The sequence below is a fragment of the Orcinus orca genome, chromosome 5 (assembly GCF_937001465.1).
Source record: "Orcinus orca chromosome 5, mOrcOrc1.1, whole genome shotgun sequence".
NCBI classification, from domain to species: domain Eukaryota; kingdom Metazoa; phylum Chordata; class Mammalia; order Artiodactyla; family Delphinidae; genus Orcinus; species Orcinus orca.
The window spans coordinates 134,876,935-134,902,613 of record NC_064563.1 but is presented as its reverse complement, the minus strand read 5'-3'; the positions used below and the strand labels follow the sequence as shown (position 1 = coordinate 134,902,613).

At 36.8% G+C, this 25,679-nt stretch overlaps 1 protein-coding gene and 3 pseudogenes across 1 annotated transcript; all 4 read right to left on the bottom strand.

Moving 5' to 3' along the window:
- Nucleotides 1-621: 621 nt before the first annotated feature.
- LOC101275480 (keratin-associated protein 13-1-like) lies at nt 622-9,174 on the bottom strand (annotated as a pseudogene).
- Nucleotides 9,175-9,715: 541 nt separating this feature from the next.
- LOC125964423 (keratin-associated protein 13-1-like) lies at nt 9,716-10,129 on the bottom strand (annotated as a pseudogene).
- A 5,525-nt stretch (nt 10,130-15,654) lies between these two features.
- On the bottom strand, nt 15,655-16,158 carry LOC101278692 (keratin-associated protein 13-1-like; annotated as a pseudogene).
- Nucleotides 16,159-20,480: 4,322 nt separating this feature from the next.
- LOC101275225 (keratin-associated protein 13-1-like) lies at nt 20,481-21,047 on the bottom strand (the record flags this gene model as incomplete). Its single annotated transcript, XM_004264642.4, has 1 exon — nt 20,481-21,047. A coding segment is annotated over one exon (567 nt), but the record flags the coding sequence as incomplete, so codon positions are not given.
- Nucleotides 21,048-25,679: the final 4,632 nt, after the last annotated feature.

Here is a 25,679-nt window from a genome sequence, read left to right as displayed (position 1 = left end):
ATAGGTTTTATTATTTCTGTTCAGATTGGTACAATCATCTAATTGGGTACCTTTGCTCCAGCTTCTACCTGGATCAAGCCATTTTTACTCATTCTCCAGACTTAGCTTCTAAAATACTTTCTCTGGGAAGCTTTGTTAACATCTCAGATTGTTATTAAGGTCTCATTGTCAAATGTACTTATATGTTGAAGAACAGCTCTTTTACAGCTTTACTTACTGTTGTAATTAAATTATTATTTGGTTAACCTTGCTAGTTGGTAAGTTCAGAGAAATGGGAATCCCACTTAAAAACCAGTTTTAAATTTTTCTTAATATAGAGAAGTATATGAATGAATGCATTCTCCCTGAAAAAAAAAATGTAATAGAACATTTGTTCATCCTGCATTCCCTAAGAACAGAGCTAAATGAATATTATTTTGAGGACTGGTGCTGACAAGATGTTTGACAAGGTACTACTGAGGCATGACTAATAAAAAATATGGGAGTTAAGGCCGGGTTGGGGGGGGGAGAACAAAGCTGTTACCTATAATCACTAATGTGACAAGAATAAATAAATAGAAATTGGTGAAATCAATTGCATGGAAATGACTCATGATGAGTTTCCTGGGAAACTAAATACATTCATCCCCAGAAGTAAGAACCACATGCTGGCTGGTAAAAAGATGACTGGCAATTCCTGGAAATAAAGTTGCTTTGGCAGCAGGAGGTTGGGAGCTGAACCCCTGAGTTCAAATTTCATAGGGACATTGAGTGTAACAGAGGGACAAGGAATGCAGCAGGAGGAAATCAGAAATCTAGTTGGGGCAGGATCTAAGAAGGAGATAATGGGAATCTGGTAGAAAGTAGGGCTGCTTTTGTAAGGAACTGAAGACCCAGAATCCCTGTTGCTGGAATATAGGGAGAACCTTATCTTGATCCTGATAAATTCAGAGTGGCATGGATATAGATACACTACCAAATGTAAAATCGATAGCTAGTGGGAAGTAGCCGCATAGCACAGGGAGATCAGCTCCATGCTTTGTGACCACCTAGAGGGGTGGGATAGGGAGGGTGGGAGGGAGACGCAAGAGGGAGGGGATATGGGGATATATGTATATGTATAGCTGATTCACTTTGTTATAAAGCAGAAACTAACACACCGTGGTAAAACAATTATACTCCAATAAGTATGTTAAAAAAAAAAAAAGCTTTGAATCCGGCCTCTGTATCCCAACACCAAATTAAATCTCAGAGACAGAGTTTTGGGTGAAGTAGAAAAGAATAGCTTTATTGCTTTGCCAGGCAAAGGGGGACACAGGAGGCTAGTGCCCTCAAAACTGTGTGTCCCAAGAACTGGGGGGGAGGGGAGTGGCTGTAAGGAGTTTTATAATCAAGGGGCAGGGTTACTAATAGGGACCGTGGTGCATGCAGGGCCCACATTCCCTCAATCCAGAGATCATCTGGTGTCAGGTGATGAGGGTTGAACTGTGACCTTCTCTGGAAGGAAGAATGCTTCATCAAGTAGTTAACATCTTCCATTTGGTGGTGGTTTTAGTTCTGCAGAAGAGCTCAAATATATTGTTATGTGTTTCCCTTGAGGGGGAACCAGGACTCTGCCCCAAGTCTGTACCCGGTGTTCTGTACCGGTGTTTCTTGACTGCTCTTCCCTTATCTCTGCATCCCCTCCCTTTCCTGATTAGCAACGGTTTGAACCTGCCCTTTGGAACTCAGGAAAGGGGACACAGAAAGGCTTTTGTGCCCAGGAACTCCACAGGGCCCTGCTCAGTTTCAGAGGTAGGGGTTGGCTGTTTCTAGATTGTTGTATGGGATTGGGACAGTTTCTTGAGAAATAATGATAAAAGTTTTTATACTTTGATACTTATATATTTAAATGAGACTTTATTATATTTAACTTCAGCACCAGTTGTGATATTACAAATTTATTCTTTCCAACATTATAATTACTAGTTGTGTGTGAGTACTTCACTTTATGGCTGTGTAAATATTATTGAAACTATCCCTGATTCTTCTTTAAAAGTAAGTTTGCTTTTTAACTAGAGTACTTCCGGAGGCCAGAGAACCACTTTCACATCTGAAATATGCAGGTAATTTTTAATCATCAGAGGCTGCTCCGACTTAACCAAAGTGGGCATTTGCATAAGGGGATAACTTGGATTATCACATTTTCAAAACTTATGGAAGTTATAAACAAAATATGATTATGTTCATAGGGGAGCAACCCAATATTACTATTTCAATTTCTGTCAGGGATGTCAAATAAAATTTCTATATTTTCTCTCATTATTTTGATCCCTTTAGATTTCCCAGTAATAGTCTAAAAACCATGAATATTTCCCAAGCATTCTAATAGTGATGATGATGGTGATGATGATGTGGAGGAGAAGAAGAGAGAGAAATGACTGAAGGGGAGAGAAGATGAGATCGCGTGGCACAACTGAAATTACATTAAAATGAAATAAGAGGGATTCCCTGGTGGCGCAGTGATTGAGAGTCCGCCTGCCGATGCAGGGGACACGGGTTCGTGCTCCGGTCCGGGAGGATCCCACATGCCGCAGAGCGGCTGGGCCCGTTGGCCATGGCCGCTGAGCCTGGGCGTCTGGAGCCTGTGCTCCACAACGGGAGAGGCCACAACAGTGAGAGGCCCATGTACCTCAAAACAAAACAAAACAAAACAAAACAAAATGAATTGATATCACCCCTTAAAGATTTTGTCAATCTGGACTTCCCTGGTGGGGCAGTGGTTGAGAGTCCGCCTGCCGATGCAGGGGACACGGGTTCGTGCCCCGGTCCGGCAAGATCCCACATGCCGCGGAGGCCACAACAGTGAGAGGCCCGCGTACTGCAAAAGAAAAAAAAAATGAAATAGGAATTAGGAGTTCTGTTGTTAGCCTTACCATTAACTTCCTGAGAGACCAAGAAACGAATGCTTCTAGTTCTCAAGTTCTACATCTGTACAATAAGTAAGTTCAGCTTGGGGATCTATACAGTTACTTGTGTCACTCATATTTAATGTACTTAGGAAGAGAGTGAGACATTTTCATTTACTTAAAGAAATGCCATCTTTGGCAAGTCTGGTTCTCTTTGAGCCACTCTCTTCTTAAATGCTAAAAGGACCTTAAAATATAATGAGCAAATTCCTCACAGGTCTGCTTGAGGGTATAATGAAATACTAACGCTTAGGAAATTTCTTTAGATTCCTTGGCTCTACACAAAGATAGCATTTTATTTTTATGTTTGGCTCATTTACAGCAAGTTATATTTTTAGCAACTTATTATTTCCTGAAATTATATGTATATTTATAAAAACTTAGAAAATAACCATAAAAAATCAAACAGTAACCAATTTCATGGTGAGAGGCAACCAAAACGGACATATGGGCAGTTCTAGAAGCTCATTTTCAGCTGCTTTGAGTTTGAGACTTGGGAAGGCATTGAGATGAAACAAATGCCTTCTGAACTTGACCCTTCTAGAGCTTCTAGAGCAGCCCATGTATCTGTTTTGGTTTTATCTCACCTAGGTTTAGGCATAACCTCCTTACATACACTTAAGAGAAATGAATCAGACTAGAAACTGGTTGTTGAAATGCAAAATTCAGATACTTTTGCCAACCAAAATGAGGCTAATTCAATGATAGTTAATGAAAGGTCATAGGCATTTTTTTCTCAAGTTTACAAATGTATACTAGTCCTTCATTTACTTTTTTTTCATATGAACTGGAACATATGAACTAAATTATTTCCTTGTTTTTCCTAATTCTATCCTTCTCCAGATACAAACACATGGTCAATTGTTCATGAGTGAATTCAGCTCTCCTCTGCTTCGGAGATTTATAGTCAGAGAAAGTTGTGCCTTCAGTGAAATTCCAGGAAATTACCATATTAAGACACTTAAAATTCTGAAGACATTAGTTTAGACCTTGCACAGAGTTAGGATTTCAAAGCCCATTCACAGGGGAATATTGATCTTTTGTTTTAATCCCACAAATGGACAAGAGAACAAAATTAGAAAATAAACAGATAACAAACCACCACATTGTTTTTGAATTAAGGGGTTTATTACATTTAATTCATGTGAATTTCATTTTGAGGAGAAAATCTATTGAAATAAATTCTATCACAAATGGTGACATTAGACGTTAAATTTGGTTTATTGTTCAGTTTACTGCTGGCAATACATTTTTAAAAGGTGAGAAATCAGTAGATATCAGATAAAAATAAACTACAAATTTTAAATAAAAAGAACCTCATATGGCTGTAAATTAACACCATTCATAAAAATTCAAACATCAAAGAAAAAAATGGATGAAAATTTGGAAATATTTTAAAATGCATAATGATGATATAACCCAGTAAAATTTGAGAGGTACAGCTGTTTAGAAGGAAAATTTTAGATTTTAAAGTATATATAACAATTCAAGAAAGCTTGAAATCAATTATTTTAGTACTTTATATGAGGAACTTAGAAAAAAAATAGCAATTTAAACCAAAAGTAAATTTAAGATAAAAATAAGAAAGGAAAGAACAGAAATCAATGAAATAGAAGTCAAATATAAAACAGAGAAAAAAAACAAGGTCAAAATTTAGATTTTGAGAAAATCAATTATTTTAATTTTTAAAAGAAACATCATATAAGAAAAGAAGTAACCAACAGCTTCACAAAATTTAAATAATTATTTGGAAAAATATTTATTTTTCTATATTCCAAAGCAGAATTAATTTTTTTCCATTTTTTCCAGTAGGCAAGGTAAATATCTTAGCCTTCCTCATTCTCCCTCTTTTCCAAACACTTCCTCAAAATAGCCCTGTTGGCAAACTTAAGAGTAACCACAGGATGAGCAGGGAGCAGAACTACTCTTAGACAAAGTGGAAAGTTAATCCATTTGTTTTCAAAGGGTATAGAATCTTAGTTCATAACCTCTGCACCAATCAAAGAGGCTCATGGCCTCATTCTTTACTAGTTTATTTTCATCTTTAATTCTACATTTGTATTAAAGTGAATGATGAGGGTTATCAGTTGAAGGAGACTTCCCAGGAACTCAGAACCTGGTCAACCCAGCTCCAGTCTTGTATTGATTATTCTGTACAGTGTAGGTTTCCAGGGGCAGCTTTTTTTTTTTTAAGAAAAAAACGTAATTATAAAACTGGGCATTTCCAAAATATGTGTGGTCTTTACCGTGGAAATATTGACTTGCAAGTTTTTTTGTTTGTGAGTCTGTATTCCTTAGATATGGATCCAATTCTTTCTGATATGAGAAGTGTTATTGATAGATTATAGTACTTTTTCAACTGCACCCACTTCTGGAAATTGTTGATCAAATCAGGCAGGGTCAAATTAATTATTTTACAGAAAATTTTTGAGGATAAAATTTTTCTGAAAATTTTTATTTTTTCTTTATTTTTGAAGGATATTTTGAACTGATATAGGCTGACTTTTTTAAAAAAACTTAAATCTTTAACTTTCTGTTTGAGAATATCCATTAGGTTGTTGTTGTTGTTTTTAAATGTACATATCTCTTAAAATTCCCTATATATTTATTAGTTATATCCATCTTTTTCTTAAATTATTCACATATCCATCATGAGCATTTTAGCCAACTAATTCTAATAAGTGTGTTAAATGTGAATTTCCTCTTATTGATTGTTATTCTTTTGATGGGGGCAGTAACACTTACATACTTTCTGACATTTTTTTGTAATGTTTTATGGCATTATGACATTGTATATAAAAGAACAGTGTATCTTGTAGTATAAATATTTATATTTTTGTACACATATGATTATATAATTATGTAATTGATACACATATATACACACAAATATATATATGAAAATATTTTGATTTAATGTTTTCAAGAGAATGTAAGTCCTTTTTTCTGCATGTTAGATGGGTCAAGGGCTTATCAGTAATGTTCTTCTATTAACTGAGTTAGGCAGGCACCGTCTCTATTTTTTTAAATTTTTTAATTTAATTTAATTTATTTTTTATACAGCAGGTTCTTATTAGTTATCCATTTTATGCATATTAGTGTATATATGTCATCTGATTTTAATCAGCTTGATTGAAACTCTAGTTTGCCTATACTTTGACCAGGTATTCTGACACTCCCTTATCTGAGCTCATTATTATATTTTATTTCAGCTGGGAGGGATATTGGCCCATAGTTTCAGACTGTTTTAGTTTGCCTTTGAAGTCATTTGAGTTTTGTACATTTTAGTTACTGTATTTTACAGTTTTTGCATTTTTCATTTTCATCTTTATATATTCAAGCACTCTGTCAAAATTCTTAAACTCGTCTTTAATTTCTTAAGAAAAATAACCACAATTATTTTTGTGTATATTTCTAATATGTTCATTATCTGGATCTCCTGTAGACTTGTTTGTACTCTATGTTGTCTCTGTTCTTGTCTTGCTTTTTTTTGCAGTATTGATAGTTTTTAATCAATTACTATAGGTAATTAGAGGTCTATTTGCAGAATTTACTCTGGAGGTACCAAGCTGGGGTAAGATTAGTAATATTGTCATATCATCAAGATGGATGTAATTCAAAGGTTGACTTCAGTTCCTGTGAAACATATTCTGTTTGTATACCCTTAAAATTCTAGTGGAGTTTTAAAATCCTATAATGTTTCAAAATCCTAGAATGTTTACCAATATCCCCAGTTCCTTACAATGCCATGGGAGTCTAATTCTGTTCATTCACACTATGAGCCCATTGACGTTTTTGGATTTAGTGGGCAACTCTAGGAAGAAATCAGCCCAAATACCAACATTTCTTTTGACTTAAAACCTCTCCTAATTTTGATCTAGCAGTTCTTAGCCTGGTAATGCTCCAGTGTTTGTGCACAGATTATTTTATCCAGTTTTACTAGCGTTCTAGTAGTGATTTGAACTACCCACTCTGATGCTGACAAAAGTTATACTTGGTAAATGATATCATGTTACACTTCTATATATAAGGATGGTTGGTAAAAATATTTATTTTACAATATATGCAAAATTATTTAGAATAGACAAGAAATCTGGTGCGAGAATTATCACTGGAAGTCGGTTCCAGTAAATTTAATAGGTGGAGAGGAAACCTAGGATTAATGTCATTAATGTCATTCAAAATTCAAACTTCAAAATGATGGAGTAATGTGCAGCCATTAGAAATGCTATCTAAACCTATTTACCAAATGACTTAATTGCCCATTGTAAATTAATTGCCCATATATTCCCTGAACATACCAGGTAACTTTATATCTCTCTGCTTTGTCCATTCCATTTTATTTTTCCAAACTTTTTCGATTCTATCCTATACTACTTCTGTTTTTGCTTTTAATAGGAGGTTCCATCTTTTAGGAAAATTGTGAACATCAATTTCTCTGTAAGACTGGGATCTTTGGCCAGATCTTGAGTCCCTTTGAACTTCCATTGCCTCATGTTTAAAAAACAAACAAACAAACAAACATGTAGCACACAAAAGTTATGTTCCTCTGAGTGCTATTTAAAGTTCTAAAGAAATAATGACTTGAAAATCTCTTTGAACGTTTATTTAGCTCAACACAAAGATAATGCCCTTTTATTATTAGATTTGTCTCCTTTTCAAAATGTGTCCAACAGCAATGTACCATTTTCTGAAATCTGTGTCCTATAAAAAAGATTAGCACATGACTATAAAAAAGTAAAAGTAAAGGATATCCATTTTTTGCTGACATAAAGGTTGTGGTTCTCAGCCATATATAGCCTGAGCCACTGGAAAGCATAGAGATAAAAACTCACACATCCTGAATCAAAATTCTTCACAACAAGAATAATTGGCTTCCTTCTTACATGCTGTAAAAAAATGACTTTCATGGAAAAGTACTTACTGAGATTCAAAAAGTCGGTCACTTTTACCAACCAACTTTGGATGAACTTAATAGAAGTTATTTAAGCTTTATATTTAGTATTTTCTGAAAATATACAGACACAAGTTAGATTTATATTTATTTTTTGTTTTATGTGCAAACCTAGAACTATACCTAAATTTTATTCTTTCTCTCTGCATTCCATACATATCCATTAACTTTTGTGCTTTTCTTCTCCTGTGAAGAGAGGTATAAGGACACATGATTTAAAGAACAAGGCTTTTATAGCTCTTGAGATGTTTATTTGTACTAATAATAATAACATATATGGATGCCAGAATAAATGTGTTTATTTACTTAAGATAATTAGATACTGTTAAATTTTGAAGGATATCTAATAATTGGATGATTTCCATCACCAATGCAGGTATATGATTTAAAGTTTAGGTTTGTTACTTAGTTTTACATTCTACAAGACCAAATCTGTAAGTTAGGTTGGGTGGCTGGCTGCAGAGTGAGTGAACAGCCAGTCTTTGGGGACCATGAAGAGGGTTGTTTCTTGTGAGAATAAAATAGTTGTCATTTGGGGTTTCCCTGGTGGCGCAGTGGTTGAGAGTCCGCCTGCTGATGCAAGGGACACGAGTTCGTGCCCCGGTCTGGGAAGATCCCACATGCCGTGGAGCGGCTGGGCCCGTGAGCCATGGCCACTGAGCCTGCGTGTCCGGAGCCTGTGCTCCGCAACCGGAGAGGCCGCAACAGTGAGAGGCCCGCGTACCGCAAAAAAAAAAAAAAAAAAAAAGTTGTCATTCTGCCAAAAGATCTAGACATCCAATAAATTGGTCTTTAGAAGCCAGATCCACAGATAGGCCGAAAATCAAAATAGGTTGGGTGGCAGAATCTGGATCCATAGCCCAAGGTAGGAGAGCCCTGGACTCTATAACCCAGGTGTCTGAAGCCACCGGATCCACAGCCCAGTGGGTAGCAGCTTCTGGATCCAGAGCTCAGGGAGCAGCCTCTGCTGGACCTAAAGCCCAGAGACCCAGCATATATTGTCTAACAGGGATGGTAGAGAGTGGAGGTCCTCGGACAGTAGCAGGATGTCTGGCAAGGACTGGACACCACACTGAATGCCTGGCACATTGTGGGCTCATAGCAGGTTTCCTGACAGCTACTGTAGAGAGAGGAGCCCAGCTGGCAGGTGCTGGGAGAGTAGAGGTCAGTGCTATAGACCAGGTTGCTGGAGTAGAAGGAGTCTGGGTAGTGCAGATGACTCCCAAGGGAGCTGGAGGAGAAGTTTCCAGAACAGCAGTTGTAGGACATGTTGACAGGGGATGTGAGTTCAGCTGAATTAGACTGACAGTATTTTGTGGCATTAGACTGAGAATATTCTGTGGTATTTATATACTCTCAGAAATAGGTGTTTACAGCTACAAGGTCACCATTCCTACATGTCTGCTCCCTCATGTGCATAGTATTACCTCAATCATCATTTCTGTAATTGCAGCTGCATAGTTCCCTACACATTGTATTATGGGTGCTATAATAGTTTTGGTTACAACACAAAGCCAATAAGCTAGTCATGTCACAAATGCTATGACCGTTTTATATTAATGACCATCCCATCACAGCCAAGAATGTCCCTCCTTCCTGGTATACGCTGCATGTGTATCTGAGTCTGGCTTTGCTGGGGTATGCATTCCTTCTAAGGGTGGAGATCAAAATGGTACCATCTTCCTTTTTTATTTGGTTAGAGGCATAGCTTTGGCCTTCTAAAAAGCCTTCTAAAGATTGAAACTACTTGTGACTATTCATTTTTTTCTCCAAAATTAATTTCCAAGTATTAAATATTAATGCAGATATATCCAATGGAGAAAGCCCAGCAATGTTACAAATGGAATGGAGGAGAGCTACTAACAGAGGGAACCCTGGGTCTAAAGCCATTGGATCCACAACCCAATGAGTAGCAGTTTCCAGATCCAGAGCTCAGGAAGTTGCAGCTGCTGAACCTAAATCCCAGAGACCCAGGGTAAGTTTTCCAGCAGAGTGTGGAGGTCCTTGGGTGGTAGCAGGATGTCTGGCAGTGACTGGACACCACACAGGATGTCTGGCACCTGGTGGGCTCACAGCAGGTCTCCTGACTGTAAAGAGAGGAGTCCAGCTGGCAGGTGTTGGGAGAGTAGAGGTCAGTGCTGTAGACCAGGTTGCTGGGGTAGAAGGAGCCACAGGAGAAGCCTGGCTAGCACTGGTAACCCCCAAGGGAGTGGGAGGAGAAGCTTCCAGAGCAGCAATTGTAGGACATCTTGACGGGAGATATGAGTTCAGCAGAAATACACTGAGAATATTCTGAGGTCTAAGGTCATCTTGTGGACTGGGTAATTATATACTCTTGTCAATGGTTTGGCACAGTACTGGTGCAATCCTCTCACATTTTTCACTCCTCTTCTGCATGTGTGTAATTCATTAATCGTCTCTGTAATTGCAGTTGACTAGTTTCCTACTTATTCTATTTACTGGTGCCATGATTTTTTATAACACAAAGCCAATGACCATTCCTGTACAGAAATTCTAGGACAATTTGTCAGTTATCTTCATCCTATTAAGGCCAGGAAAGCCCATTTTTTACTTCCTGGCCATGACTCCATGTATATCTACTCCTGCTTTGCTCTGGGATTTCTTCTGTCACTTTTCTACCATGTCAAGTGATCAGTGGCATAACTTTGTCTTTTATAAGGATGCTTCTAATGATTGATTCTACTTGTCACTACTGATTCACATTCTTCAAATTTATTTTCCATCTAGCACATATTATTATACAGTGCTCCTCATATCCAATGGAGGGAAGAAAAATAACACATAATGAGAAATGGTTAGAAACAGAAAGGAATCAGGCAAACATTTAAAGACAGAAGACTGAATTAAGATGGAACCACAGGAAGAAACTGATTTGTGGCATGTGAAGAGGGAGTGGGGATAATGATGGTAGTTTGAGAAACTGGGAAAAGGGATGAAGAGACAGGGATTTCAGGTATCTCTTCTACTTGCTTTGAGACTATGGATCTAAATGCCGTTACAAAAAAACACTTCAAAAATGAATATAATTTATATATTTTCATATATTTTTATTTACCTCATAAAAATTTTAAAAGAACCTGGGTTCTGCATCCTAGAACAACTCAGGCTTTTCTCTGCTCATACTGTGAATGATTTTTGTGCATTTTTCAAAGTCAGTTCCTTTTCTGTAATTTCTTTCAAAAATATAAAATATTTTCCCTTTGTCACCCCTGTTCTCCATTTTATTTTTTCTGTTGTATAATATAATAGCTGAGTGCTAATTTCCAGTGGGCTAATTATATCAGATAAACTTGCACTGAAATAAACACAGAAATTCTTTAGGATGAAGGAAAATAATCTTAAAAGGAAACATTAAGTTTCAAGAAAGAATAGAATATTTGCTAGTTGGATTCTCCAGGAAGCAGGCACTGAGACAGGAATGGAAGAACAAAAAGTTTGTAAGAGAGTAACACTTGTGAAAGAAAAAAAAGCCATTATACCACCTTGTTCAGTCATTGACAAGGGGCTGCCATGAGAAAAACCTGACCTTGGCTTGAAATCCGAGGCAGATTCCAAGGAAGCCAACAGAGAAAGGTTGTCAACTAACCTCACTTGTCACATCTGGATAGCTATTCCTTTTTTGAAGTGATGTGAAGTGAGTTCCAGTGCAGATCTGTACCTGTCACAGTCCACCATTTTCACCTTGAGGGTCAACTTATCAGGAGAGAGATTCTCCGTAGCTCTGGTTGGCCTCTCTTCCTGAGGGGAAATGTTCAAGAGTGACTGGGTGGGATGAAACGCACTCTGTCACTGCATTTGATCTTGGAGCTGAGATGGATACTCATTATTTCCCTCCTTCACAATCCATTAGAAATTTGCTTCACCCTCAGCTACCACTTCTATTGGTCTCAGTGGATTTCTTGGTGGTATTACCTATGCCCTTTCCTAAGAAGTATGAACACTGATAACCATACCCTTTTCTTGCTATAGTTACTGCATATGACAAATCACATCAGTTGGGCGGGAATTTTCAAGGGCCATCCAAGTAGATCGACTGAGCTCCACACATACTCCCTCTTACCTTCACTGTGTAACAGTAACCCTACTATTTTCTACTAAACAGGATCATCTACCCTTGGATTAGATGGTAACTCTTTTTTTTTTTGCTTGCTGGTACCTGAAACAAGGAACTCGAAGTGCTCAGCCAGCAGTCATAATTGTAGTTCAATGAGACCCTTGGTATGTCCGTTAGAAAGTTTATCTTTGGGAATAGGTCTTCTATCCTTGGAAATTCCAGTTGCAGAAATAGGAAGCACAAAGTTCTTAAACGCGTCATTGGGGATGACAGTAAGTGGATATTTGGGACCCAATCTTTGAGGACATTGCTTCCATGCTCCAAGCAAACTTCAGCTTTGCCGTCAGTGGGGCTATTTAATGCACTATCAGGCAGACAGCTTCAGGGTCCTGTGGTTTTTGATATAACTTGTGGATCCCATTTCTTGCTGTCTCTACTATGAAGTGGATTTCCTGATTAGATGCTGCCTTGTGAGGAATTCCATGCTGGTGGATCAAGTTTTTCATCAGCTCCTGAATAATATTGCTGCTGAGATAAGCACAAAAAGCAGAGGCTTACTCTGAATAGGTAGTTATGTGTTTGAGGATGAACCACTGATCCTTTCAGGGCACAAGGGGGCCATGTTAACTTGCAACCAAGTGACCGGTTGGTTTCCTTGAGGAATAGTGCCATACTGGGAGTTTAGCATTAGCCTCCATTGCTGACAGATTGGACATTTGTAGTGGCATTAATTATATCAGATTTGTAAGTGGGAGCTTATGCTGTTGCACCCATTCATAGCCTCTTTGGTCACTTATTCACATGCTCATCTTGCCAGCATGGTGAGGACTTCTGACAAAGGCAAGCTAGCTCGACTGACAGTCATTTTGTCAACTTGATTTTTTAGTTCCTCTTCCATGATAGATGCATTCTGGTGGGCATTGAGAAGAAATACAAAGATCTTGACACTTTGGACCAACTTGCATATATCCATCCATATGTCTCTATACCAGATTTTATTGTCTGAATATTATATATTCTCCCTTCCAGGTTTTTAACTAGCTGCTCAGGTCAATTGCAACTGTCCAGGAATCTAGATGTATCATCAACTGGGACCACTTTTCTCTTTTATACAAAGTGGATAACCAGGTGCTAGACATATGATTCTACACATAGAGAAAGCATATTTTTCTCATCATGGTGTTTAAAGGCATCCATGCAATGAGCCAATCCATCTGCAAGCCTTGCTTGGGCTTTTCCCTTCCTCCTTCAGCTGGTCATTTGAGGCACCAAATGTGACCACATATGTGATCTGAGAAAGAGGTGGTGGTGCAGTGCTGGTCGGTGACATGGAGGTCTGGGCTTCTGCTCATGGAGCCTGCTTTCTTGTTCTGCTAGTGTTCATTCCTCTATGAGCTATTTCTGTCTTACAATGGATTGCTACTGAGTCCACCTGACTTCATGACTTGGAAGTTTCAACAGAACGCAGCTCACGATGGAAGCTACAGATGCATGATCACTTGTCCCACAGTCAAGTTTTGTACCTTTACCAGGTCCAAGTAGTTTCCAAGGATCTGATTATCCAAAGATATGTTAATTTTCAACTACAGATTATAAGACCTTGTTCTACAACTTTATTTGCCTGCATTGTGATTTTCCCACTGAGGTGTGCCGTAAACTTCACATTGCAGTTTTATTGTATTTTTATTTTTTTCAATACCACAGATGCCACCAACACCATATGGTCTGCCAGATTGTTTGACCCAACCAGTAGTGTTGTTTGCATCTGAGACTAGACCTACAGAATCTTTTCCTGCTCCTGATCTAAAGGAAGCTTTGTATTAGGCCAGAGAGGTACTTCTACTTGGGGAGTATGTTTGTTCCAGAACCCCAAAAAGCCTACCAGATGCTCTGCTACTTTATTTGTAGTTGGGGATTTAAGAGATTTAACTGTTTGTTATATTTTTATATTATTTTATATATTTAATATGAATATATATAAAATAAGGAAATATAATGACATCCTATTTTACATAATATTTGACAAAAGTTTTACTTTATAAAGTATTTTAAAATGTTTAAATAAGTAGAAAATAAAATGAAAATGAGCAGGCAGAAAGCTATTTTAACAGTATGAATAAGAGAAGATGAATCCTAAGATTAATGTGATCCAAAACTCAAGATATCCAAAACAATGAAGTGAAAGAGACCAATTATACCTCTCTAGCTGATTTTCCATTACTAATCCATACAAATTGTAACTTGATTTTCAATAATTTCCTGAACACAAGTACCTTTGTACCTCTCTGCTTTGATCATTTTATTTCACCTTCTCAGAATTCTCTTTATTCTCTCCCATGTTGCTTGCGTCTTCACTTCTTATATTAGTCCTCATCTATCATATAGATAGATGGTTTTATTTGGTTTTATTGTAAGACTGGGACCTATAGTGAACCCTTAATCTGCTTTGAGTCTTCATTTCCTTCTGTGTAAATTAACTAGTTCATAAAATGTGTGTTTCTCATAATTCTTATAGTGATCTGAAAAATGATGAATAGGAAAATTCTTTGAACCTTGTTCTTTATCTCTGTATAAAGATATTGTCTTTTGGCTATTTTCTTTAGACCTTATCAATATGTTATCTATACTAGCACTATGCTGTTTTCTGAAATATGTGACCTATAAAATGTCAGAATTGCAACATAAAACATAAAAACAAGGAGTGTGTAAACGTGTGTTGCAATATGAATGAAATAGCGACTTCTGATGGTTTGAAAGCCTTGTTTTTTCAGCCATGTTTAATTTGGATCTTGGTTACAATAGGTGAAAATCTACATCTCATGAACCTAATTAATTCTCACCAAATATAATTGGCTTCCTCTTTACACCTGTGAAGAAATCAATTACATACAAAGATACTCAATGAGATGAAGGGATATGGTTTTTTTGCCACCCAACATTGACTGAATCAAAGAAAGCTCTCTAAACTAATGTACAAAACTTTTCATATAACCTAAAATTTTTCCCCATTCAGTTGTATTTTCCAAATTGCTTGCTTTTCTCCTTCAGTCAGCAAACATCAAGGCCCCATATTCTTTGAAGAAAATGTGCTCTATGCCACTCCTGAGATTATTATTCACGTGAAGTTTATACACGCAATGTAAGGATTTCAGAAAACAGAAGTTTTGAAGAAGAAAATGTTTAAACCCTCAAATAAATTAGTTCAAATCTCTCAATATTAGTTTTTCAAAGTTTGCTTTCAGAGGTACAGTAAACGTTAACTCAAAAACAGCCTCCAAAAAAAGCAAAAGGAAAAAAACCCCACTTAACTAGTTAAAACTAACAATAAAATTAGTAGCATATTTGCAAGCCAGATTGAATGAGTTTATTAGATTATATTCATTTAGATTTTTATCCATTTTGTGAATAAAATTCATGAACAATTATCCCATTAATTTATTAACATTAATTCATTGTTTGTTAACATGAATTTCATTAATTGATTTAGTAATATATTTCATTCATTTTACTAATTCCGTTAATTTATTCCATAAAATTAATCATTAAGTTCAGTATATGTGGCAGACAGTTTTTTGGTCAGTATTTTACGAATGGAAAAAAGATGAAGAACAGGTGATATTCCCGAAGATCATGAAGATGATAGAAGCTCTGTATAGAGGTTGGACACATTGCTCACATCTGAATGTTCCACAAGCTGATCAATAGAAGGCAGATCCACAGATTGGTCTGTAACACAGTGATTGGCAACTCCTAGAGGCAAAGTAGGATGGACGGCAGAACCCAGATCTATGGCTCAACTAAGCGAAGGCATAGACTTCATAACCCAGAGGTCTGAAGCCATGGGATCCAAAGCCCAGTGTGTAGCAGCTTCTGGATCCATAGCCCAGGGAGAAGCTTCTGCTGGACCGAGAGCCCAGAGACCCAGGATAAGCTGTCCAGCAAGGACTGTAGAGCATGCAGGTCCTTGGGCGGTAGCAGAATGTCTGGCAGGGACTGGATAGCACACAGGTTGTAAGGCACCTGATGGGCTCATAGCAGCCACTCTGGAGAGAGGAGCCCAGACGGCAGGAGCTGGGAGAGCAGCGGTCAGTGCTGTAGACCAGGTTGCTGGGGTAGGAAGAGCCACAGGAGGAGCCTGAGTAGCACAGGTGGTCCCCAAGGGAGCAGGAGGAGAAGTTTCCTGAGCAGTGATAGTAGGACATGTTGACAGGAGATGTGAGTTCGAATGAGTGACAATGAGAAGATTCTGAGGTTTAATGTCACCTCCTGGACTGGGGTGTTTTTATACTCTTAGCCATGGGTGTGGCATTCTACACAGTCACCTTTCTCATGCTTGTAATCTCTCATCTCTGTATGTGTAATTCAATAATATCTTCTGTAATTGCAGATGAAAAATTCCTTTCATCTCATATTCATGGGTGAATTCACCATGTTGTTAAAGCACTAAGCTAATGACCTGTTCCAAAGTCAGAAATTCTATGACTACATGTCTTTGATGCCATCTCATCATGACCAGAAAATCCCCTACTCTTCTCGCTGGCCAAGATTCTTTGTTCATTTGACTGTATATTGGCTGGAGGCTTCTTACCTCTAAGGGAAGAGATTAAGATGAAGTAAATTTTTTTTGTCAGTGGAATAAAGGTACCCTATTTGCCACCAATGATTTTCTTTCCCTAACTTTATTTCATTGCCTAAAATTATTTTTATATATTTTATTATAAAATTGCTTCTCAAATTCTTTAGAAAGAGAAAATAGATCAGATAAACTGAATAAGAAATATGGTGGATTACAGAGATAAACCAGAACAAATGTTTAGAGGCAAAAATGACTAAAGAAGTCTACTTTGAAGCAGAAACTCAGGGGATGCCAATATGTGCACATGTGAAATGACTCAGAGTCAAATATTTTAGAGTCAATTGGAGATAAGTAGTGACTTTATGGGGTTTTCTTTCTCTGTAGTTTAAATTAAAAAGTTCAATATGAGTATAGTTTATGGCTTTTCATATATATATTGTCCCTTTTGTCATCTATATTTAAAATTTTCTAGAGGTCTTTCTTCTCTAGAACAACTCCCAAGTAATACCTTCTGAACATTTCTACCTTCAGATTCTTTCATATGATTTTCTTTTTCACTTTAAAACATACTTTTTATCTACTCTATTCCTTTAAGATTATTTTTCCACTGTAAAATATCCAAATATCTTCTTTTTATAGAGCTTTCCATAACAGGTAAACCTGAACTAAAATGAATATTGAAGGATTTTCTCAAATTAAAAAGACAATAATCTCAGGGGGAAATTTGGAATTGCAGGAGGGGAAAAGAAGACTGAAATATGAGTAAATTATGTCTAAATACACATTGTACACAGCACTAATTAAGTGGTTCTTAATATATAAGAAGAAGTAAACAGTAATAAATTAAGAATGATCATTAAAATCTAAGATTTTGCTTAAAAATTAAAAGCCTGGAAAAAATAACAAAAGAGTAAAATTATAGCATTAAACCATTTTATTACTCCTCAAATGCATGAAAGGAGACAAAAAGAAACATAAAAGATGGATTAAATAACAATAAAATAGTAAATATGAAGGTAGAAATCTGACTGTATCAATAATTAAGTTAAATATAATATGACAAATAGTCCATATAAAAGACTTAGAATATCAGACTGGAATGAAAATCAAAACTATTTTCTACATAAAAGAGATTTTCTTAAATATGAGGAAACAGAAAAGGAAACATAAAAGATATATCTGGCAAAAGAAACAAAAATGCTAGTTCTACTTTATTAATTTCAAAGTTTGCTATATGTTAAGAAGTTTATTGTATATTAATCAAGATATTTCTTAACAATCAATCTGTCGGACTACCAGGAGGATACATATTACTTCATTAGTTATTTAAATGTTACACTAAGACCACACCATCCAATAGAGTAGGCACTAGCCACATATATCAAATTCAATTTGCATACATTAAATTAAATTAAATTAAAATTCAGTTCCTCAGTCATATTCATCACATTTCAAGTGCACAACAGATAACGTGTGGCTAATGGATACCAAATATTGGAAATTGCCCATAAAAAATATTTTCAGCATCAAAGAAAGTTCTCTTAGGCAGTGCTGCCTTAGGGATCACAGCCGATTTGTTGATTTGTTAATATAAATTCATATTTTTACTGTTTTCTGTACAATGCAAGAATGTGAGAAATCTTAAGGCCATTTATCCTTACACCAATTCATGTATTATTATGTTAGTATTTTCATTTTATGTATGCTTATGCATATTGATAAATATTGGTCCCCATGTTTTTACAGGCAATATTTGCTTAAATGTACCCAATATATATTTTTTATTTACTCTTTATTCTTTCCTACATTTTTTTGCTATAGGCTAGGATCATTTTGCTTTTGACTATGTATAACTTTTATCTATATATTTTGTGCTGGAAGGCTAGTGACAAGTTCTCGAAGTTTTCAATTGTCTGAAAATATCTGTATTTCTATTTCCTTTTTGAAACAGATACTCACTAGTGATGTATTCTAGTTTTAAATTGTTCTTTCTTCACAAATTTGAGGCTATTTAATTTTTTTCCTACCTTCCCCTTTCTATATGTTTAGAGTTCAGTTGTCAATTTTATTGTTGTTGTTGTTGTTTTTGTGGTACACAGGCCTCTCACTGTTGTGGCCTCTCCCGTTGTGGAGCATAGGCTCCAGACACTCCGTGGCATGTGGGATCTTCCCAGACTGGGGCACGAACCTGTGTGCCCTGCATCGGCAGGCGGACTCTAAACCACTGCGCCACCAGGAAAGCCCTATTGTTGCTTTTTTTTGAAGGTAACTTGATTTTTTCCCCATAGGTTGTTTTACATTTTTTTTCTTGTTCTTGTTCATCAGTTTGACTCCATTGTGCCTAGGTGTGGGCCTTTCTTCATATTTGTCATACATGGGATTTGTAACATTTCTTGAATTTGTGAATTGATTTTCCTCTATTTGGAAAATTCTCTCTGGATCTGTTTCTATTCTATGCTTCGTCTCTTAGATTTGGTGATGTCTTGACTTGTCAATGGCTGTTAATTTTTCATTGAATATGAACGTGTATATATATATTTATATATATGTATATATACATGTGTCTGTGTGTGTGTATATATATATATATATATGTATACATACACACACAACTTGTTTTAGGACTCCAGTTGAAATTTTTAGACCTTTCCATATTCTCCATGTTCCATATGCTCTGGAATGCTGTTCAATATTTTTATGCTTTCTTAACTTTTTAGTTTGAACATACTCTTCTGAACAATCTCTAATAGTTTCTTCAGCTATGTCTAATTTATTTTTAATCCAATTGTAACCAATTCTACATTTAATTTATTGCATTTTTTAATATTAGAATTTCTACTTGATTCTTTTAATATGTTTCAATGTTCTGCCAAAATTTTCTATCTCTATTTCTTAAGCATATGGATTATAGTTATTATAAGATCTATGTCTTACCTTTCTATTTACTGAATCCCTTGTAAGTCTGTTTATACCACATAACACATATTTTGGTTTTAATAATTTCTTAACTTCTTGAAGTCTGATAAATTTTCCTTGGATATCAAACTATAACTGTATCATCTATATATTCATCTATATTTACATATTCATTTATAGCTATATATTCATTGGTAATTATAGCTATATAAAACTATATCTATAACTGTATCTATGTGGGGATCCACATCCTACAAGGGAATCAATCTAATTTCTGATTCTGAGATATTCTATTCAAACAATACTCTTCCACCAGTTATAGTCTGAGTAAGAAAAATATCTGAGGTCCTCTAAAATTTGTTCAAATCCCCAACTTTGTAGGATTTCAGAACCTATTCCCATGTGCATATTGATCTTTTTTTTTTTTTGCGGTGCGCGGGCCTCTCACTGTTGTGGCCTCTCCCGTTGTGGAACACAGGCTCTGGACATGCAGTTTCAGCGGCCATGGCTCACGGTCCCAGCCGCTCCGCAGCATGTGGGATCTTCCCAGACCGGGGCATGAACCCGTGTCCCCTGCATCGGCAGGTGGACTCTCAACAACTGCGCCACCAGGGAAGCCCTGATCTTTTCATATTATCTTTTTTATCTATCACAATCAAACCCTAGTCAATAAACACTTTTATCTATTACAATCACATAAACAATAATAATAAACAACTAACAATAATAAACATAGCTGGATATCAGAATCAATTAATTTATTAGATTATAATGACTTTTCACACAATTTTGGAAGAAAATACAATGTCAATTCTATCTGCAATGCAGACTTTAGACTTTATTTTGAGTTAGTACTTTAATAATAAAAATTGTTAGATAAAGTTTGTCAGCCAACGTTCAGGACCAGAGATAAGGTGACAATTTGATAATTAGAAATAAGAAGGTAATTCTTCCTGTAGATGATGAAAACAATAAAGGTTATGAATAGAGTCATTGAAGACATTGGACAAGATTAAAAATTATGTACGATGATCAGTAGGAGCCAGATCCACAGGTTGGTCTGTAACAAGACTGGAAGTTCCCAGAAATGAAGTAGGATGGGTAGCAGAATCTAGATCCATAGTTTAGAGAAGGGAAACCACGGACTCTGTAAGCCACGGGTCTGAAGCTACTGGAACCACAGCCTGGTAAGTAGGAGCTTCCAGATCCATAGCCCAGGGAGCAGCTGTTGCTGGACCCAAAGCCTAGAGACCTAGAATAAGTTGTCTGAGAGGGCCTGCAGAGTGTGGAGGTTCTTGAGTGGTAGCAGGATATCTGGCTAGGTCTAGACAGCACATAGAATGTCTGATACCTAGTGGGTTTACAGCAGGTCTCCTGACAACCACTGTAGAGAGAGGAGCCCAGCTGGCAGGTAGTAGGAGAGCAGGAGTCAGTACCAGTACCAGTAGACCAGGTTGCTAGATAAGAAGAGCCACAGGAGGAGCCTGAATAGCACAGGTGGTCCCCAAGGAAGAGAGAGAATTTTCCAGAGTAGCGGTTGTAGGACATATTGACAGGAGATGTGAGTTCAGCTGAATTACAGTGAGAAGATTCTGAGTTTGAATGTTACTCCTGGACTGTGGTATTTATATATTCACAGTAATGGGTGTGGCACCTTACAGTAACATCTTTTCCATATTTGAGCCCACTCATTTGCTTACATGTAACTCAGTAATTCTTTTTGTAATAACAGTTAACTAACTCCTTTCATCTTATATTTATAAGTGAACTCATTTTTATAGCTCTATGTCAATGAATTATATCTATGTTACGAATGGTCTGACAGCATGGAATTAATGTCTACTTCATCATGGCCAAGTAAGCCCTTCTTATTTTCTTGGGCAATAACTCCTGTATATCTATTCCTGGTTCGGCTGGGGAAGGTTTTCTTCCTAGAATGGGGACTGCAATGCTGTCATCTCCCTTTTGTGCCAATTGTCAAGAGGCAGAAATCAGGTCTTGATGAGAAACCTTACAAAGATTGCCTTTATAGCAAGCCATTGATTCTCACTCTGCAACATAATTTTCCATCTTACTTACTTACTGTTTCCAATTTGCTTAAACTATTAGCAGTGCTTACTATGTCCAATCTAGAAGAGCCGTATAAAATATGCCAAAGGGATTGAGAGAGATCACTAGGAATGGGGATGATCTTGAATAAATTTTTAAAAATTGTTTAAAAAGTTAATCAATTCTAAAGAAAGAACAGACCACTATGGACATATGTGAAGAAAAACAAAGTGGGAGACACTATGGGGATGAAGTGAGGAAACTAGTGACAGTGGTAGAAAGAGGGACAAATCTGCCAGGATTTTCTTCTAACCCAGTGGACGAGCTATGGGTACTCTACTTTTAATTCAACTAAATCAAAATTGTTTCAAAATGAGCTCAATTCATGAGTTTTGTAGATACATTTATATTTGTAAAATGTCCTAGGGTTTCTCCTCCCACGATATTTCTGAACCTGATCACAAAATTTTGAATGCCTTCTGAGTATTTCCAAGGCCTTGGTAGAGCCCTAATTAAGTACATGATTCTGTCCCAGGTTTCTTATTAAACGTGGACTCAGGTTTTGAAAACCTTGAAGTTTATAACTTCAGGGTCCTTTTATAGCACAAAGAATACAACACTGTATATATAATAGTAGATATAAATATGAATACTACTTTAGAATAAAGAATATTAACCAACAAAAACCTACAGGTTGACTAAAGACACAAATATTACAAAATCAAGACATTAATATATCATCTATAAACTTTCCCCAACATTTCTTGGCTACACAGTCTTTGATCGCCTCTACGTAGGATGATCGTTTTATCAACATGATTTTCTTTGGAAAGAATAGAAATATAATTCAGCTTTTCTCTAGAATTGTATATCAAAAAACACTTAAATTATTTTCAATGACATGGAAAGTTTTCTTTCAACATTGCCATTTGTTATAACTAATGCTGCACCTGTAACATCTTCCGTTACTCCTTCTTGGTCAGAGCTTCAAGCCTGGGGTTATGCTTAGCTCTGCCAGGTGTCCTGGTTCACCTCCCCTCTAAGTCTTCTGGCCCTGGGGTTTGGGGACTTGTGTGAAGATTAGCTGCAAATAGCTGTGGACCCTAGGCTTTAGTGGCCTCCTAGCAGGTAGCAGAGCAGTATATTGGTTCAAATCCTTCTTCTTGAGGTCAAAGCTCCCTGAGGTCCTGAGGTTCATCAGGTTGACTCTGTTGGCTAGAGGTAGTAGAGGCAGCTCTCTGGATTCATCCACAGCCCCAGAACTACCACAAGGACACAGAAGTGACACCCAGTCCATAGCAGCCCAGCTGGAGCAGCAGCTTTGTCCAAGCTTCCCTGGAGGAATACCAAGAGAGTTTTGGAAAAAGTTAAGCAAAAGAATCCTCAGGAGGACCCTCACACTTAAGCTCCATTAGGTTAAATCTGTCTCTGTCTTTACCTTAGATGCCCTGCCCAAAATGTCTGAATATGTGCTATTGATGTTCTCTTTGAAATATCAGGAACCTACGTGGAGTGCCCAAATCTCCCTCCAAGATACTTTCCATGGCAACGTCTCTCTCCTGTGCTCCAACCAAAGCTTTGATCATTACATTGTTATAATTTATTGTTGCTTTTGTTATTTGTCTCTGATCTTCTTTAACTCTAAGTTAAAATACATAGGAACATGTCTGACAGATTTATCATATTCTTTGAGTATATTACTATGTTTCTGACAATTTCAAGAGAAACGCGCTGATGTAACACACACCGATGGTCAAATATGTGTTATCAGGAATTCAAGAAGTTAATGTTGTGGCTTATGGCACTGAATTGCAGCTTTATTTAATAAAAATACAATAAAATTATACTATATATGCTTAAATTATCAACTTTTCCTCAGTGTAAAAATATGTTTAATTGCCACTTAAAAAAAGAAAGCACTATCCAGCATTTTTATAAGTCAAAGGAAAGATAAAATAGCTGCACCCACATCAAACAGCTACTTTTTAAAAGCTTATCTTTTAATTTTCTAATTTTTTTCATATGGACACCTAGCCACTGGGGTAAAAATCCTAGCCCATGCAATGTTGTGAAGACCATGCCTTTCTCAAATCTCTGTTTCCTTTCTTGAAAATAGTTGCCTTATCACAAGTAAGAATGACTTTTTACTGGCTTAAGGCAGGACCAGTGTTAAGTAAAATAATAAATTCAGCAAAATTTGTCTGTAGTGGCACAACCTTCTGGCTGCAACGATGCCCTTCTCTCCTCAGTACACCTCTAACCATCCTTACATCAATGTGGTAATCAATGATACCAGCTGAAATAATACATCACAAACTCTCAGGTCCTCTATCAAATCCAACCTACATAGGTTTGTTTATTGCACAAGTGCGGGTCTCCATAGGCTTTTATTAAACTCCAAATTAGTTGCCTATATTTAAAAATCAAAAGAATTCACATAAAATGTGGATTTATGACTTCCAAAATTTCTGAAACTCTGGCTACACCGGGCTCCCTTGCTTGTCGTTGCCTGGAAGTGCATACAAGCTGCTCCATTCGTATGGGTATGCTTCCTTCTAATTCCCAACAACTCTAACCATGCTGCTAATTTCAGTTACCATTAGCCATTGAGCTGGCACTACCATTTTGTTGTGTTAGTTAATGCCTCTATCATAAATAGGAGAATGAGAGATGAATTAGAAGCTTTGGGTATTAAGACAATTTGTGAAAACCAACTCCCTTGTGCACTTGAGGGATATTCTTCCATGTTTAATAGGAAAATACCACGTATCTGTGTTGATGGGCTGGAATATAAAACATCAATTATGGAACAAATCACAAGCCAATTGGACCACCTCACTTACATTGATGATCCTCTGACTTAAATTCTTCAGATGCCAGAAGAATTTGAGTTGGTTTTTATATACTGGGCAAAGACTTAAATCAGTGGTGTATTACTGCTGAATATGCAACAAACCATCCTGAAAAATACATAAACAATTAAAAATAACCGAGATGATTGAACTCCTTCCCAGACCACTCCACATGTGATTCTGATTGTTAAATCAGAATTTAACCATTGTTAAACTAAAGGTTTAACATCTAGCTGGTAGCCCATAGGAGATGCTTGTAGCTGTGTGAAATCATACTTTTGTATAGGAATTGTCTTTCCAAGAATATAAAGCAGAACATTAAAAAGAGAGAAAGGGAAATCTAGTTTCTGTTTATAACATCATAATTCTATTGTAATGGGAGGTTTCTGCTAATAATATGCAGTACCCCTTCTTCTTGTTACTGAAGAAATATAATAGCTGTTATGAACACTGTTGTTTGGGAACGTTGAAGATGGATTTAGTAACATTAATATCCATCCTGCAAGATGCGGCATCTTAGGGATTGAACAAAGGCTGCGTGTCACTACCCAGTGGCACAGTGCAGATGGCCTCATGATGACTAGTAATGACTGACTATAAATACAGGAGAGAAGAGCAATTTTGACAGACTATGATAGCTACAATTGGGAGGTGGAATAAAAAGGTCTTTTTAGTTAAAAATCAGATGAATGGCATGTTGAATATATGAGTGGAACTGAAACAGTCCATGGTATATAGTAGACACTCCATAAATATATGTTGATTGACTGAAAAGGGAATTTAGATAGCAAATATCTTAAATGAAATAAAACATGTAAGAAGGTTATGCAAATATTAGCTACTTTTTGTTTGTTCTTTCTTTGATAGGGTAGCTGAGTGAAGGTTGACTATACCTATTAGCAGATTTGGAAATTTTTCCCCTCACAAGTCATGCTCAGATAAGACTCATAGGCTTGGATTTATCGAGCTGGTATCAAGTCCTGAGCTAGTGGAGAGTAGTGAGATGGGGAAAGAGAAAATGCTAGAAGACGTGTGTGTGAGCACATTTCCTCTCCTGCCACGTTGTGGAGGTTTGACCTCTTCCTGATCTGGGGTTGTCACAATCCCCTGCCTCATTTCTTTTTGCCCAAAGTCTTTGCTGATTGAAGACATGATGAGTGGCATACAGAAGGCAGGCCCATATTTACTCTCTATTTAGTCATCTAACCTCTGGAAGGTAACATAGGATTGGATGAGCTTCCTGTTCATAAACTCTCTTCATCTCCAGATGTAGGGGTAGGCGCGTTGGGGGAATATGGGTGGGGAATACCTGGAGGGGAGAGCAGGAAAA